Source organism: Schistocerca gregaria, chromosome 6, assembly GCF_023897955.1.
Source record: "Schistocerca gregaria isolate iqSchGreg1 chromosome 6, iqSchGreg1.2, whole genome shotgun sequence".
NCBI lineage: Eukaryota > Metazoa > Arthropoda > Insecta > Orthoptera > Acrididae > Schistocerca > Schistocerca gregaria.
Window position 1 is genome coordinate 358,592,110 of NC_064925.1, and position 16,898 is coordinate 358,609,007.

The window sequence follows — 16,898 nt, forward strand, 5'->3', positions numbered from 1 at the left end:
ATGATTTGGTGACAAAATATTTCAACATATCTTGTCCATTCATATTTTTCCACGTAGTCTCCATCATGTGAGCTCCTTAGTTTCAGTAAACTTGAGAGAAGAATACAGCTAATTGTGACAGTTAATGATTTGTGTTGTTTAGTTTGCCGTCGGAGAATCTGAGAACTACTAGTGACACCCTGGAGGTCCTAAACTCAATACGGAAAATCAATGAGGTTCACTGGTACATACGTTGGGTACTTCGGCGCTCAGCCACCTCGTCTTTGAGGCACGATCTGTAGTCACTTTCTAGACCGCTCAAGGCTGGTATTCTTCCTGCTAGAAGTATAACTGAACCTTGTCCGCAACATAGGATTTGTTCGGCAAGTCTGTGGTTTAGGAGTTACGTTCTTGACGACAGAGAATTATCCTAGAAAATTCACTTCTATACTGGAAATAAGGTGCATCAAACATTCAAAATAAAAACTGGGGTACGGCAGGGTGATGGACTATCACCTGTTCTTTTCGTTCTCGCATTAGAAAAGGAAATGCGAGAGATATCATCTAATGAACTCACAGGGGTCCACACCGGGGATGTGAACATCAAGTACCTCGGATATACCGATGAAATAGTGCTACTATCTCGCAAGACGAATTATGGGAAATGGCTGACATTCTGGAAACAAACGCGAGAAAATTGGACTTCAAATCAATGGTGACAAGACGAAATACATAGTTCTACACCGTAGACATTATGAAACTCAAGAATCACTTCCACCCTTACAGAGAACTGAAGGTTCTTATCGTCAAGTCAGGCAGTTCTAATATCTGGGCCCAGTATTCAGAGATGAACCATCCAGTAAAATGGAAGTAAAGACAAGAGTAGAGGCAGGTAATCGCTGTTACCATTGCCTTAATACTCTCCTCAAAACCAGAAGTTAGCCAAGGCATTTAAAAATAAACATCTACAAAACACTCCTACAGCCAGTAGTACTAAATGGATGTGCCACCTGGAGTACAACCAAGCAAGATATGAACAGACTGATGATATTTGAAAAGAAAGTCCTTCGGAAGGTATTTGGACCAGTTTACGATAATGAGAGTGAAAAATGGAGGTTTCGTTACAATACAGAGCTGCAAGATATTTACAAAGAGTCGAACATCGTGGCCATAATGAAGACACGACGACTCCAGTGGGCAGGGCATGTTGCTCCAATGCAGGACAACCGAAGGCCGAAAACTGTACTCAACACTAAGCCGCCCGCCAGAAGGCCCGTAGGAAGACGTAGAACTCGTCTGCGTCTTCGAAGAACTTCAGAGAGTGGGGCTGCTGGAAGGATGGTAGAAAGGAACCGAAGACAGGCTGAAGTGGAGGCAATCTCTTAAACCAGGGCGCGGTCCATTGGGCTTGATCGCGTGAAGTAAGCTAGTTAAGTAAGTAAGTTACGTCTGATATTAAACAATAGAAGTCTCTAATAGCAGCCAGCCGTTGTGGCCGAGCGGATCTAGGCGCTTCAGTCCAGAACCACGCGGCTGCTACGGTCACAGGTTCGACTCCTGCCTCGGGCAAGGATGTGTGTGATGTCCTTAGGTTCGTTAGGTTTACGTAGTTCTAAGTCTAGGGGACTGATGACCACAGATGTTAAGTCCCATAGTGCTTAGAGCCATTTGAACCATTTGAATCTCTAATAGCACTTCATACAGTAATCGAGTTTTTCAACCCTTATTGCGTATCAACAGAAGTGCACAATTGAAGTTCTATGATTTTATGGTAAGGGGTGCCGCCTTGGAAAGGAATTGCTACTAAGAGATATGTGCTCCAGTGTAAAAAAAAATACAGTTCGTAGTATAGTGGATTAGGTGACGCGGTGAGTTAGTGATTTCTCGTTATCGGGTTCAAAAAAATTTAATTCGTTGAAACTAAGAATTTTTAGTTGAGCAGAATAACACCAGTTGTAACATTCAAAGTACTTGTAGTGTTATGACCATTTGTGTATATGACTTCCAATGCTCGTTGGAATAAGGCAAGGACAAATAGTCTCCCCTGGCCTCCTTGTTATAAATACTCCTCCGTTGGAGGATGAACACATCTTTCACTTGTTAATAGTTTTGTGTTTTCAGCAGCACCATACCTTTATATGTTAAATTTCATTTCAGTCCGGAACCGCGGGGCTGCTACGGTCGCAGTTTCGAATCCTGCCTCGGGCATGGGTGTGTGTGTGATGTCCTTAGGTTAGTTAGGTTTAAGTAGTTCTCAGTTCTAGAGGACTTATGTCCTAAGATGTTGAGTCCCATAGTGCTCAGAGCAAATTTTTTTTTAAATTTAATTTCAACTAATGATTTGCACAGCTATAGGAACACAACGTGTGATACCTCGTAGAGAAACTGCAACGCATTCTTATTAGACGTAAAGATAGAGAGGGTTCAGACTGCGCAGACCTTATTTTTAAACCATTTCCTACCTGAACAAAAAGCGTTTCTTACTTGGTAAATTTGTGAACATTGCTGCTCAAGATGTTCTAAGATTTACCTAAATTCCTTCATCTACGGCAGTGTTAAAATAGATACTTTTAACACCACTAAATAGAAGTTTTCGAAGCGATTACTGGTAGAAGGGATTACAAGCACAAGTAAAATGAACAATGTAGGTGACAGTACCAGCCGGTTTAGGTCAGAATCACACAGAACTGGAAGCCATTGCACTGTTAAACTCTGCACTTAGTATGCATTGCTTACACTCGAAATTACTGTTGCAGTGTAGTTACAGAGCGCAATAAGTCAGCTCGTATTATCTGCCTAAAAAGAACAGTGGTACAGTCTTTGGTACATTAGTCTACTGAAACTTGTGCTCCACAGAGGTATAGTTTCTTATTGGCGAATATGGTTCAAATGACTCTGAGCACTATGGGACTTAACATCTGAGGTCATCAGTCCCCTAGAACTTAGTACTAATTAAACCTAACTAACCTAAGGACATCACACACATCCGTGCCCGAGGCAGGATTCGAACCTGCGACCGTAGCAGTCGCGCGGTTCCAAACTGAAGCGCCTAGAACCGCTCGGTCACAATGGTCAGGGGCGAATATGTGTAAAGCCTCTGAGCCGCATTCTTTTTTTTTGCGACATTGAAATATTTTTTTGCATCGTTGAAGTGGATAGTATAGTCAGTGTAATTCCGCAAAAATGTGAACTTGGTCCACATAGAATGAGTTTATTGCAGAGGAAAGCAGTTGATATTTTGCAATGGTCCAAATGGCTCTGAGCACTACGGGACTTATATTAGAACTACTTAAACCTAACTAACCTAAGGACATCACAAACAACCATATCCGAGGCAGGATTCGAACCTGCGACCGTAGCGGTCGCGATGTTCCAGACTGTAGCGCCTAGAACCACTCGGCCACTCCGGCCGGTGATATTTAGCAATATTTTCTTCCCTGTAGTGCTTGAAACAGGTGTCGTCGATTAATTCAAGTGGAGGGAAAGATCATGACATTTAACAAAAGACATTAACACCTTCTGGTTTTGAAATTGTGCGTTTACTGCCATTTTTAGAATTTTACAAGCTTAGTTACTAAGACCAAGCGATTGAAGTGCTTCATCGCAATTTGTGCGCCTTATTCATTTCTGAAATATGCTACATCCATCAAAAATGAATACGGCCCAACGAACTCCCTATACTCTAGATGGCGCTGTTTCGTCAATTTTTACTGTTAAAATAAATGCAACTCGTGAATAGGCCAAATCATATTTTCTTTGAATGATGATCTTTTGCTTTATTCTCGTAAAAACCTAACTAAACAACAATGTCTCGATTCGCTTGATACAAATTTTGGTAAAGAAATCTTTCTGAAAAGACTGTTTACAACTGTTTTGGAGAATTTTGTAGCGACGAGTTTCCTGAAATTTCCAGAATGAAAATTTCACTCTGCAGCGGAGTGTGCACTGATATGAAACTTCGTGGCAGAATAAACACTGTGTGCCGGACCGAAACTCTAACTCGGAAGTTTGGAAGGTAGGAGACGACGTACAGCTGTGAGGACGATGCGTGAGTCGTGCATCGTAGCTCAGACGACAGAGCACTTGCCCGTGAAAGCCAGAGCGTACGAGTTCGAGTCTCGGCCCGACACACAGTTTCAATCTGCTAAGAACTTTTAGTTTCCTGAAGGTCCATCAAAGTCGGCTGATGTTCTCAAAACCATGGATGATTGAAGAGGATCGGTAAGTTACTCACCTCGAAATGGCTGTGAGCACTATGGGACTTAACTTCTGAGGTCATCAGTCCCCTAGAACTTGTTGTTGTTGTCTTCAGTCCTGAGACTGGTTTGATGCAGCTCTCCATGCTACTCTATCCTGTGCAAGCTTCTTCATTTCCCAGTACCTACCGCAACCAACATCCTTCTGAATCTGCTTAGTGTATTCATCTCTTGGTCTCCCTCTACGATTTTTACCCTCCAGGCTGCCCTCCAATGCTAAATTTGTGATCCCTTGATGCCTCAAAACATGTCCTGCCAACCGATCCCTTCTTCTAGTCAAGTTGTGCCACAAACTTCTCTTCTCCCCAATCCTATTCAATACCTCCTCATTAGTTACGTGATCTATCCACCTTATCTTCAGCATTCTTCTGTAGCACCACATTTTGAAAGCTTCTATTCTCTTCTTGTCCAAACTAATTATCGTCCATGTTTCACTTCCATACACGGCTACACTCCATACAAATACTTTCAGTAACGACTTCCTCATACATAAATCTATATTCGATGTTAACAAATTTCTTTTCTTCAGAAACGCTTTCCTTGCCATTGCCAGTTTACATTTTATATCCTCTCTACTTCGACCATCATCAGTTATTTTACTTCCTAAATAGCAAAACACTTTTACTACTTATAGTGTCTCATTTCCTAATCTAATTCCCTCAGCATCACCCTAGAACTTAGAATTACTTAAACCCAACCAACCTAAGGACAACACACACATCCACGCCCGATGCAGGATTCGAACCTGCGACCGTAGCGGTCGCGCGGTTGCAGACTGTAGCGCCTAGAACCGCTCGCCCATCCTGGCCTGCTTCGACCGTGGATTCAGGTGTTGTGTGGCCTTGGCATTTTTCCATCATCTACACCCAAAGTTGCAAAATGTTCCAATAATTTTGCAATCTAAAAACTTTTGCAATAGAAAATTTTTCAGGTATCAGGAAACAGAACGCACTTTCTCAGTCATCGCTCCATTTTATTCACAGGATTTCGAGAACGATTCAAAATCACATCGCTGTTTCTCTAGTTTGTTTCGTTTCTTGCTTTCAGTCTTATCATTTCATAGAAGATTTGACTAAATTTTTTGTGTGTTTGTAAGAAAATGCTCACAATTTGTCCAATGGGCAGGCAGTCTGTATACAGCATAGCAACAAGAGATGAAATTTGGATGTATTTGTAAGAGCAGGAAACTAAACAGTAGTCAGGTGTGTAGTTGTAGGATAGAGAAGACGAAAGGTCGACTTCGGTTTGTTGGGAAAATTGTAGGGAGGTAACGTTCATCTGTAAGAGATACAGGGTATCGAGCACTATGTCGAGCCGTTTTTGAATACGACTGTTAGGGATCCCCATCAGATGGGTTCATAGGAAGGCGGAGAAGACGTCGAAGCAGTTCACAGTTGTCCTGCTAGATTTCTTACACGTACCTTCGATCAACATGCGAGTCGTACAAAAATGCTTCGTGACATGTAATGGGAATACCTGGAGAGTAAACGACGTCCTTTACGAGAAACAGTAATGACAAACTTCAGAGCACCGGCGTTTGAAGTTTACTGCAAACGATTCTACTGACAACATACATTTGACGTGAGGACCACAAAACCACGATAAGAGAAATTAGAGGACGTGAGGAGCTACGTAGACAGTCGATTTTCCTAGCTCCATTTGCGACTGGGAAAGGAAATGGGCAGTAGTGGTACAACTTAGCTCCCAGGCTTACAGAATGTGTATGTAGATACAGATCTACATGAACCGAAGGAATGAAAGTAGTTCGTCGGCTAAGCACTTTCAAGAAAGTGATTGTTTATTTAGTTAGACTGTACACGATGAGATTTTTGCTCAAGAGAATCTAGGGACAATTAATAGTGAGTGGTATTCAACAGTTTCTTGCCAACAAGTCAATGACAGAATCATGAAACCATACTGAAAACATCGCATCATACATCATCAAGACAAATGGGATTGTTTCGCAGCAGGTCAAACAATTAATTATTTCAAGACTTTGACATCAACCATATCAGGTGTATACAACCGTTTTCTGACATATGGAAATCCGTGCCGAACCGGGACTCGAATCCGGTTTTTCCGATTATCCCGGGCGATTGTCTTAACCATATCTGCCATCCATGTATGGTCCCAAAACGACCACGACCCCCATATCCCACAATGACTACGTCTCTCAGTGCTCACAACAATACATTCCCGCACTAGGGAGAATGAGATTACGAGGTCTTCGTTTTACCCGCCTAGGCTTCTAATAGTTATTTTGTAATGTTTTAGTTATTTTGTAATAGTTATTTTTATTTTGCAAGGTCTGTTCCTTCAGCCGCGCATGCGTGTCTGAAGTAACATACAATGTGAAACAAAAATTTATTATTTGTTGCAGAAAACACCGAATTAACGTCTCAGTGCTCAAACTCACTAGATTTATTGCGTAACGGCTTCCTGTTGTTCCCTTACGTCAAACAATGCGTAGTCACCGAATTTTATCGTCAGGTACCAACCTCACAGCGCAGAATTTTTTTTCTAGAATTGGAAGGAACACATCTAAGAAGGTATAAATTTCCAAGACTTATGTTCCTTTTTCTTCTTTTTTTCTGTAAATACTTAGAAGGCACCAACTGAACATACTGAGGACATTCTGTAATTGTCTGACAAACGCATGAGAGGAACCACATTCTGTTGTGGTGCGCGCCTCGCACCCACCTCAGTATGTTGAGCAGGTGGACGGGCAGGTAGCAGATGGCGAACATGGCGACGACGGCGACCAGCATCTTGGCGGCCTTGCGCCGCGACCGCAGCTGCGCCTCCGTGGTCGAGTTGCCGGCCATCGGCACCCGGCGGCTGCCGACGCTACCCGACGGCGCTGCCGGCACAACAGAGTAAGTGGTAAGCTCGCGTAATCTGCAATCAATACGCAGAATTAAACTGCTGGAGAAGAGGTACATGGCAGAACCTCTGAAACGGCGAGGCCACTAGTAGTCGTCGTGTGCCGGGCCGAGACTTGAATCCGTAATCTCCCTTTTTGTAGTCCAGTAAGTAGCGCAGGAGAGTTTCTGTAAAACTAGGGTGTCAGAGGAGAGGTTACTGACGAAAATGAAGCTGTGAGGGTGGGTCATGGGGTCATGCTTTCTTAACTAAAACTAACAGCCATTTCATTTTGCAATTCCTTTAAACAATAGTCATTATTGCCCATTAGTTTCATTGTGAGCGACCTAATCGCACATCTATTCTCATTTGGAGTTTAAAAGGAGTTGGAATGGAAATAAGGCCGACTCTTAAAGAGACTGATATCACGACCTTGCTACGATCATGTGGGATGTTATTCTCTAGCGCAAAACGTCACAGCTACATCTGGCTCGTTGGTCAGTGTGTTGCGACGTGAAGTTAATCGCCGGGACGCCACTCGGGAACGACACAGCTGAGATGGCTGTGAGAAGAGGGCAGCTAAGTGCACACTGACCGATCCCTCTCCAAGACTACAACAATACAGCAATTGCCTATGAGCGAAGAGAACATAACGGCCACGTCCGACTGGTCGCGGCCCGTCGAGGAGAAGCGTCAAGACCAGCTGCCTGGATAGAAGCATCAGTTCTATTACTTTACTTGTATTATAAATTGTAAATACTGAAGAGACTTGTTTATTTTTCATGTCACCCATCGCTTGCGATACATCTACGTATTTCTCAAAGTTAAGTATTGTCATTTACTTTTCATAATAAAACTCATTAATACGATTTGTTTCAATTGTTGTCTAGCGATCCGAGGTAGCAGGTTTCCCAGACACCCCATATTTCACGACTAGGCAGGATTAAACACAGTGCGTCCACTAGATGCAATAAACCTCGTATAGAGGACTACCCTCTGTAGCAACACTGCATAAGGAAATGCCTATTTCATAAGAAACACACCGAGCGAGGTGGCGCAGTGGTTCGCACACTGGACTCGCATTCGGGAGGACGACGGTTCAATCCCGTCTCCGGCCATCCTGCTTTAGGTTTTCCGTGATTTCCGTAAATCGCTTCAGGCAAATGCCGGGATGGTTCCTTTGAAAGGGCACGGCCGACTTCCTTCCCCATCCTTCCGTCACCCGAGCTTACACTCGGTCTCTAATGACCTCGTTGTCGACGGGACATTAAACACTAATCTCCTCCTCCTCCATAAGAAACACAGGGCTTTCCAGAAATGTTGGGGTGAACTTTGAGAGGCTATAGACGGTATCATGAGAAAAAAACTATGATAGTAGCCCGTGTCCAGAAGCCTCGTCTGACAACCCTTTTTTTGTGATCAGTCTACTGACTGGTTTGATGCGGCCCGCCACGAATTCCTTTCCTGTGCTAACCTCTTCATCTCAGAGTAGCACTTGCAACCTACGTCCTCAATTATTTGCTTGACGTATTCCAATCTCTGTCTTCCTCTACAGTTTTAGCCCTGTACAGCTCCCTCTAGTACCATGGAAGTCATTCCCTCATGTCTTAGCAGATGTCCCATCAACCTGTCCCTTCTCCTTATCAGTGTTTTCCACATATTCCTTTCCTCACCGATTCTGCGTAGAACCTCCTCATTCCTTACCTTATCAGTCCACCTGATTTTCAAAATTCGTCTATAGCACCACATCTCAAATGCTTCGATTCTCTTCTGTTCCGGTTTTTCCACAGTCCATGTTTCACTACCATACAATGCTGTACTCCAGACGTACATCCTCATTAATTTCTTCCTCAAATTAAGGCCGGTATTTGATATTAGTAGACTTATCTTGGGCAGAAATGCCTTTCTTTCCATAGCGAGTCTGTTTTTGATGTCCTCCTTGCTCCGTCCGTCATTGGTTATTTTACTGCCTAGGTAGCAGAATTCATTAACTTCATTAACTTCGTGACCATCAATCCTGATGGTAAGTTTCTCGCTGTTCTCATTTCTACTACTTCTCATTACCTTCGTCTTTCTCCGATTTACTCTCAAACCATACTGTGTACTCATTAGACTGTTCATTCCGTTCAGCAGATCATTTAATTCTTCTTCACTTTCACTCAGGATAGCAATGTCATCAGCGAATCGTATCATTGAAATCCTTTCACCTTGTATTTTAATTCCACTCCTGACCCTTTCTTTTATTTCCATCATTGCTTCCTCGATGTACAGATAGAAGAGTAGGGGCGAAAGGCTACAGCCTTCTCTTACACCCTTCTTAATACGAGCACTTCGTTCTCGATCGTCCACTCTTATTATTCCCTCTTGGTTGTTGTACATATTGTATATGACCCGTCTCTCCCTATAGCTTACCCCTACTTTTTTCAGAATCTTGAACAGCTTGCACCATTTTATATTGTCGAACGCTTTTTCCAGGTCGACAAATCCTATGAACGTGTCTTGATTTCTCTTTAGCCTTGCTTCCATTATTAGCCGTAACGTCAGAATTGCCTCTCTCGTGCCTTTACTTTTCCTAAAGCCAAACTGATCGTCACATAGCGCATTCTCAATTTTCTTTTCCATTCTTCTGTATATTATTCTTGGTAGCAGCTTCGATGCAAGAGCTGTTAAGCTGATTGTGATATAATTCTCGCACTTGTCAGCTCTTGCCGTCTTCGGAATTGTGTGGATGATGCTTTTCCGAGAGTCAGATGGTACGTCGCCAGACTCATATATTCTAAACACCAACGTGAACAGTTGTTTTGTTGCCACTTCCCCTAATGATTTTAGAAATTCTGATGGAATGTTATCTATCCCTTCTGCCTTATTTGACCGTAAGTCCTCCAAAGCTCTGTTAAATTCTGATTCTAATACTGGATCCCCTACCTCTTCTAAATCGACTCCTGTTTCTTCTTCTATCACATCAGAGAAATCTTCACCCTCATAGAGGGTGAAGATTTCTCTCTGCATTTAACAGTGGAATTCTAGTTGCACTCTTAATGTTACCACCGTTGCTTTTAATGTCACCAAAGGTTGTTTTGACTTTCCTGCATGCTGAGTCTGTCCTTCCGACAATCATATCTTTTTCGATGTCTTCACATTTTTCCTGCAGTCATTTCGTCTTAGCTTCCCTACACTTCCTATTTATTTCATTCCTCAGAGACTTGTATTTCTGTATTCCTGATTTTCCCGGAACATGTTTGTACTTCCTCCTTTCATCAATCAAGTGAAGTATTTCTTCTGTTACCCATGGTTTCTTCGCAACTACCTTCTTTGTACCTATGTTTTCCTTCCCAACTTCTGTGATGGCTCTTTTTAGAGATGTCCATTCCTCTTCAACTGTGCTGCCTACTGCGCTATTCCTTATTGCTGTATCTATAGCGTTAGAGAACTTCAAACGTATCTCGTCATTCCTTAGAACTTCCGTATCCCACTTCTTAGCGTATTGATTCTTTCTCACTAATGTCTTGAACTTCAGCCTACTCTTCGTCACTACTATATTGTGATCTGAGTCTTTATCTGCTCCTGGGTACGCCTTACAATCCAGTACCTGATTTCGGAATCTCTGTCTGACCATGATGTAATCTAATTGAAATCTTCCCGTATCTCCAGGCCTTTTCCAAATTACCTCCTCCTCTTGTGATTCTTGAACAGAGTATTCGCTATTACTAGCTGAAACTTGTTACAGAACTCAATTAGTCTTTCTCCTCTTTCATTCCTTGTCCCAAGCCCATATTCCCCTGTAACCTTTTCTTCTACTCCTTCCCCTACAACAGCATTCCAGTCGCCCATGACTATTAGATTTTCGTCCCCCTTTACATACTACATTACCCTTTCAATATCCTCATACACTTTCTCTATCTGTTCATCTTCAGCTTGCGACGTCGGCATGTATACCTGAACTATCGTTGTCGGTGTTGGTCTGTTGTCGATTCTAATTAGAACAACCCGGTCACTGAACTGTTCACAGTAACACACCCTCTGCCCTACCTTCCTATTCATAACGAATCCTACACCTGTTATACCATTTTCTGCTGCTGTTGATATTATTGATATTACCCGATACTCATCTGACCAGAAATCCTTGTCTTCCTTCCACTTCACTTCACTGACCCCTACTATATCTAGAGTGAGCATTTGTATTTCCCTTTTCAGATTTTCTAGTTTCCCTACCACGTTCAAGCTTCTGACATTCCACGCCCCGACTCGAAGAACATTATCCTTTCGTTGATTATTCAGTCTTTTTCTCATGGTAACCTCCCCCTTGGCAGTCCCCTCCCGGAGATCCGAATGGAGGACTATTCCGGAATCTTTTGCCAATGGAGAGATCCTCATGACACTTCTTCAACTACAGGCCACATTTTCTGTGGATACACGTTACGTGTCGTTAATGTAGTGGTTTCCATTGCCTTCTGCATCCTCATGTCGTTGATCATTGCTGATTCTTCCGCCTTTAGGGGCAATTTCCCACCCCTAGGACAAGAGAGTGCCCTGACAACCCTAGAGAGCATCGAATTTGCAGGAGCCGGCGCCCGTCACAGGGCCACCCCTTCGTCAGCAAATGTAAGTTCGTACGCTAACGGTTAGTGATCGCGACTGAATGCCACGATCGCCAGTGGAGAGAATGGAGGTAGCCGCTGAATGGGAAATCTTTGTTTCCTGTGAATTCGATGCTCTGTTGCCTCAGTGTATGATGGTTTATATCTGCAGTTCATGTATTTCCTGAGAACCTCTAAAATCTCCTATGTTTTTCGCCATACATGACAAAAACAAACTGCAGTGACTGCAACCGTCATACACCATCGCAACAGAGCATCGTATTCATGGGATACAAGGCTTCTCGTTGCAGCAGCTACCTCCTCCTTCTCCAGTACCGATACTGGCAATCTGATGCAATTACTGAATAACAAACAACATTGGGTGACGTTACACCTACGAACTGTTAGCGTAGAAATTCACGTGTGCTGCCGAAGGGGTGACCTAGTGTCAGGCGCTGTCACCTGTAATATCGACTTTCTCTGGCGTCTTGCATGACGTTTCCGGACACGGGTTCCTATCTCCTATTTGTTCCTCAAGACACCCTGTACAGCCCTTCGCAGTTCTCCCCACATGTGTGGGACACCCTGTATAATGTCACTTTCCATAACTATCTGCGAATAGTGCTGACATATGATGATAAAGACTTCACATTAAACACCTTATTAATTTCTAAATGTCCTTGAAAAACAGATATAAGAAATTTATTTTTTAAATGTAATTTATCCTTCATTTATTTAAATCTCGTCCATGGCCCTTATTTTCTGTGATTTAGGCGTTCAGATATATCACTTATCCTTACATCAGCCTATCCAGTGACGAAGAAGAGGACGTAGAGGAAAGACTAGCAGTGCGTGTTTTATAAGTATTGTATAGTAGCCGTTGATTCAGAAGAACAGAACCTTAAATGTTCCAAGACAAAAATTCCTAGAGAAAGTAGTTTGTTTCTGGATCGAGCAGATAACTCACTATAATCTACAAGCCCGAAATTCAACTAAATACCTAGGAATTACAATTACGAACAACTTAAATTGGAAGGAACACATAGGAAACGTTGTGGAGAAGGCTAACCAAAGACTGAGTTCTGTCGGCAGGACACTTGGAAAATGTAACAGATCTACTAAGAAGACTGCATACACTACGCTTGTCCGTCCTCTTTTAGAATACTGCTGCGCGGTGTGGGATCCTTATCAGCTAGGACTGACGAAGTACAGCGAAAAAGTTCAAAGAAGGGCAGTGCGTTTCGTATTATTGCGAAATATGGAAGAGAGTGTCACAGAAATGATACAGGATTTGCGCTGGACATCTTTAAAAGAAAGGCGTTTTTCTTTGCGACGGAATCTTCTCACGAAATTCCAATCACAAAACTTTCTCCTCCGAATGAGAATATATTTTGTTGACACCGATCTACATAGGAAGAAACGATAACCACGAGAAAATAAGGGAAATCAGAGCTCGTACAGAAAGATATAGCCGTTCGATCTTTCCGTGTGGTATATGAGATTGGAAGAATAGAGAGTTGTGAAGGTGGTCCGATGAACCCTCTGCCAGGCACTTAAATGTGATTTACAGAGTATCCATGTAGAAGTAGATGAATGCCGAAGGTGACGATAATGGCTAGCAAAAGAAAGGGCTGTAATGTAAGAAGAGGACCATACAAAATTAAAAAACTAAGAACATCAAATGTAAAACAAAATGAAAATCACTCAGTCAGTAAGAGTATTTCCCATGAAAAGCAACGATCTGGGTTAGAGTCCCAATGTCTCACAGAATTATGTACCGCTCACCAGCTTTATCATGTATAATGAAAGCCATAGCACTGAAGTTTAGATTGTTTACTAAATGGGATTGAACAAATACCTTAATTCTCAACAGCTGTGATACAGTTTTCTCAGAACCCATGAAATACAAGAACAGAGGTAGTCAACATCCATTTCTCAACTGTATTATTTCATTCATTATTTTCTGTGTGTTGGGTGATCCTTTTAGCGAACATCTCGTGCATTTCAGGTAGGCAGCTTATAGAGCTATGTGGAAAAAATAACAGTAATGCTCTGAATGTGACTAACGTCAAAATCTTCATACATAACTGGGACAGGTCTGTGTCAAAATAATATTCTTTATTAACATATTTCTTTGTTTATCAAAATTCGTGTTGCACTGCCGCTAATTGGTTTGAAAATCTTTATTATTGCCACCGGCTTCAGTAGTTACAAATCGCCAAGAGGCACAAAATTTATTCAATTACATTATCTGCGTGATGTCCCACCGACTCTTCATAGGAACGAAAACATCAGCTGGACAACTTTAAACAATTTCGGGAAGATACAATGTATCAATTACATAATATTACTTGTACAACACATCCAATCTCGAGAGTTGTAAACTGTTGCACAAGACCAATGAATGAGACGTCTAACAATGATGTTCTTCCAAAATTTCACAGGCTGGAAACCTTGTACTGCTAAACTATTATTGACACAAAACACTTCTGAACTCTATTTATTGAGTTCTCTTGACCACTTCATGCCTTTGCAGTAATGAACAGTGAGATGGAACGTTATATTTGTATCCACACGGTTACTGTAACTGAAAATATTGTTGTAATGCGTTTATTCGATTTCATATCATTATAAAACTATGTCCCACGTCATTTAGCAATGGTCTGTTCACGGATGAGTCCAGGTACGAGACGACAATATTAATGGTCGAAACTGGTACCAATAAGAAAGACTTCTACAGCAGCAGTCAGTGTTCCACCAAGATATTCGATAAAAATACACCGAAGCGCCAAAGAAACTAGTATAGGTTTGAGTATTCAAACACAGACATCTGCAAACAGTCACAGTACTGCGCTGCGGTCGGCAACGCCCATATAAGACAACAAATGTCTGGCGCAGTTGTTAGATTGCTCACTACTGCTTCAATGGTATGTTTTCATGATTTAAGTGAATTTGAAAGCGGTGTTAAAGTCGGCGCACGAGCAATGGGACACAGCATCTTCGAGGTAGCGATCAAATGGGGATTTCCCCGTACGACCATTTCACCAGTGTACCGGGAATATCAAGAATTTGGTAAAACATAAAATCTCGGACGTAGCTGCGACAGGAAAAAGATTCTTCAAGAACGGGAACAACGACTACTGAAGAGAATCCTTCAACATGACAAACGTGCAACCCTTCCGCTGTGCTGGGCGATCAGTACGTGTCAGCGTGTGAACCATTCAACGAAACATCATCGATATTGGCTTTCGGAGCCGAAGGCCCACTCATGTATTCTTGATGACTTCACGACTCAAAACTTAACGCCTGGCCTGGGCCCTTCAACACTGACATTGGACTGTTGATGACTGGCAACATGTTGCCTGGTCGGACGAGTCTTGTTATATATTGTATCGAGTGGATACACGTGTACGCGAATGGCGACAGCCTCATGAATCCATGGAACCTACATGTCAGCATGGGACTGTTCAAGCTGGTGGAGCCCCTTGCAATGGTATGGGACAAGTGCAGTTGGATTGACATGGGATCCCTAATACGCCTAGATACGACTCTGACAGGTGACACGAACCTGAGCATGCAATCTGATGACCTGCATCCATTCATGTCCATTGTGCGTTCCGACGGGCAATTCCATCAGGACAATACGACACACTATATGTCCAGAATTTCTACAGGATGGCTCCAGCAATTCCGCTGGCCACCAAGCTCCCCAGACACACTATATGTCCAGAATTTCTACAGGATGGCTCCAGCAATTCCGCTGGCCACCAAGCTCCCCAGACATGAACGTTATTGAGCATGTCTTAGATGCCTTGCAGCGTACTGTTCAGAAGAGATCGCCACCCTCTTGTACGCTTACGGATTTATGGACAGCTCTGCAGAATTCACGGTGTCAGTTCCCTCCAGCACTACTTCAGACATTAGTCGAGACCTTACCACATTGTGTTGCGGCACTCCTGCGTGCTCACGGAGACCCTACACGATATTTGGCATGTGTACCAGCTTCTTTGACTCTTCAGTGTATATGAAAGCTGTAAGGCATAAACGATGGAAATAACTGCTTCTTATTAACTCAGATATCAGATCTAGAAATATTTTAAAATGTTCCGTAAAGAACATGTTTATACAGATAATATCTCTATGTTTAACTCCTCCAGAAAAGTTCGTAAAAATGTTGCTGCCTTCTAGGGTCACTTTATGGCCTGGGCGTTATGTCGCCGTTCTGGAACGCACAATGAATCGAGAGAAGTATGAATCTATTCTTTGGTTCCCTGTCCATCTCTAAATTCAGTTTATTTCTGCTCGGCAGGTGGGATCTATCGGCAGGAAACGTAACATAATCACAAAGCTCGCAGTGTACGTGCGTCATTCGGAAAGCACAAGAATGAGTTTACCGTACTGCACTGGCCAAGAAACTTCCCGGATATAAAAGCAATCGAGGATCTGTGGGGCTACCTCGATAGGACTGTTCGCGCCATAGATCGTCAACCGAGAAACTTAGCGCAGCTGGCCTCGGTATGGCTCTGTATCCCTGTTTGTACCTTCCAGAGCCTCATTGACTCGCTTCTTGCATGTGAAGTAACGGTCGCACTGCAAGAGGTGGTTATGCGATCATTTGAGAGGTGGTCATAGTAATGTGTCTGGAAAGTGTTTCGGATGGTTGTAATTAAACTTTGCCTACTTAACACGTTGTAACGTGGAAACTTATTACCGTGCGAGTGTCAGATTTGGTAGCGTTAATGTTCAATACGGGGTGCATGATTTCCTTAGGTTACTGCGCCACGGTCCAGTTCTAACTGTGGCCACCATGTGCCGTCGTCATTCATCGTGATAAATAGTCTAACACACCTGAACAGTCATCGTGCACTTATTGACGTGTCAACCGAGCTAGGATCAAAGGAACAGGGTATTATTGGTGAAACTCTGTTATCAAAACAACAGTAATGCTGCAGCTGCCCTTAGAGAATATCGCCGGCTGAAAGCATTACGGAAGGGCCCACTTTCCCCACCTACTGTGCGGAACGTGATGAAGTTCGGATCAACTGGAGAACTGGGCGTCGCTCTGGGAAAAGGCTGACGACCAGTTGCATCAAAGTTGCTGCGCGCAATTGTCGAAAGTCAGGCAGCGGGCGTGCTGTGTCACGATAGTTGAACATCCCGTGGTCCACTGTACGGAAGGTGCTTCGAGCCATTCTCAAATAGTATGCGTACAGGATTCACATCA

General features: G+C 42.9%; 1 protein-coding gene across 1 annotated transcript in view; it reads right to left on the minus strand.

Moving 5' to 3' along the window:
- LOC126278519 (orexin/Hypocretin receptor type 1-like) overlaps positions 1 to 16,898 on the minus strand; it is a 1,135,944-nt gene that overhangs the window by 36,048 nt on the left and 1,082,998 nt on the right. Inside the window, exon 5 of the mRNA XM_049978684.1 lies at positions 6,936 to 7,095. Within this exon, the coding sequence (XP_049834641.1) occupies positions 6,936 to 7,095 (160 nt within the window). The remainder of the gene's footprint in view (positions 1 to 6,935; positions 7,096 to 16,898) is intronic.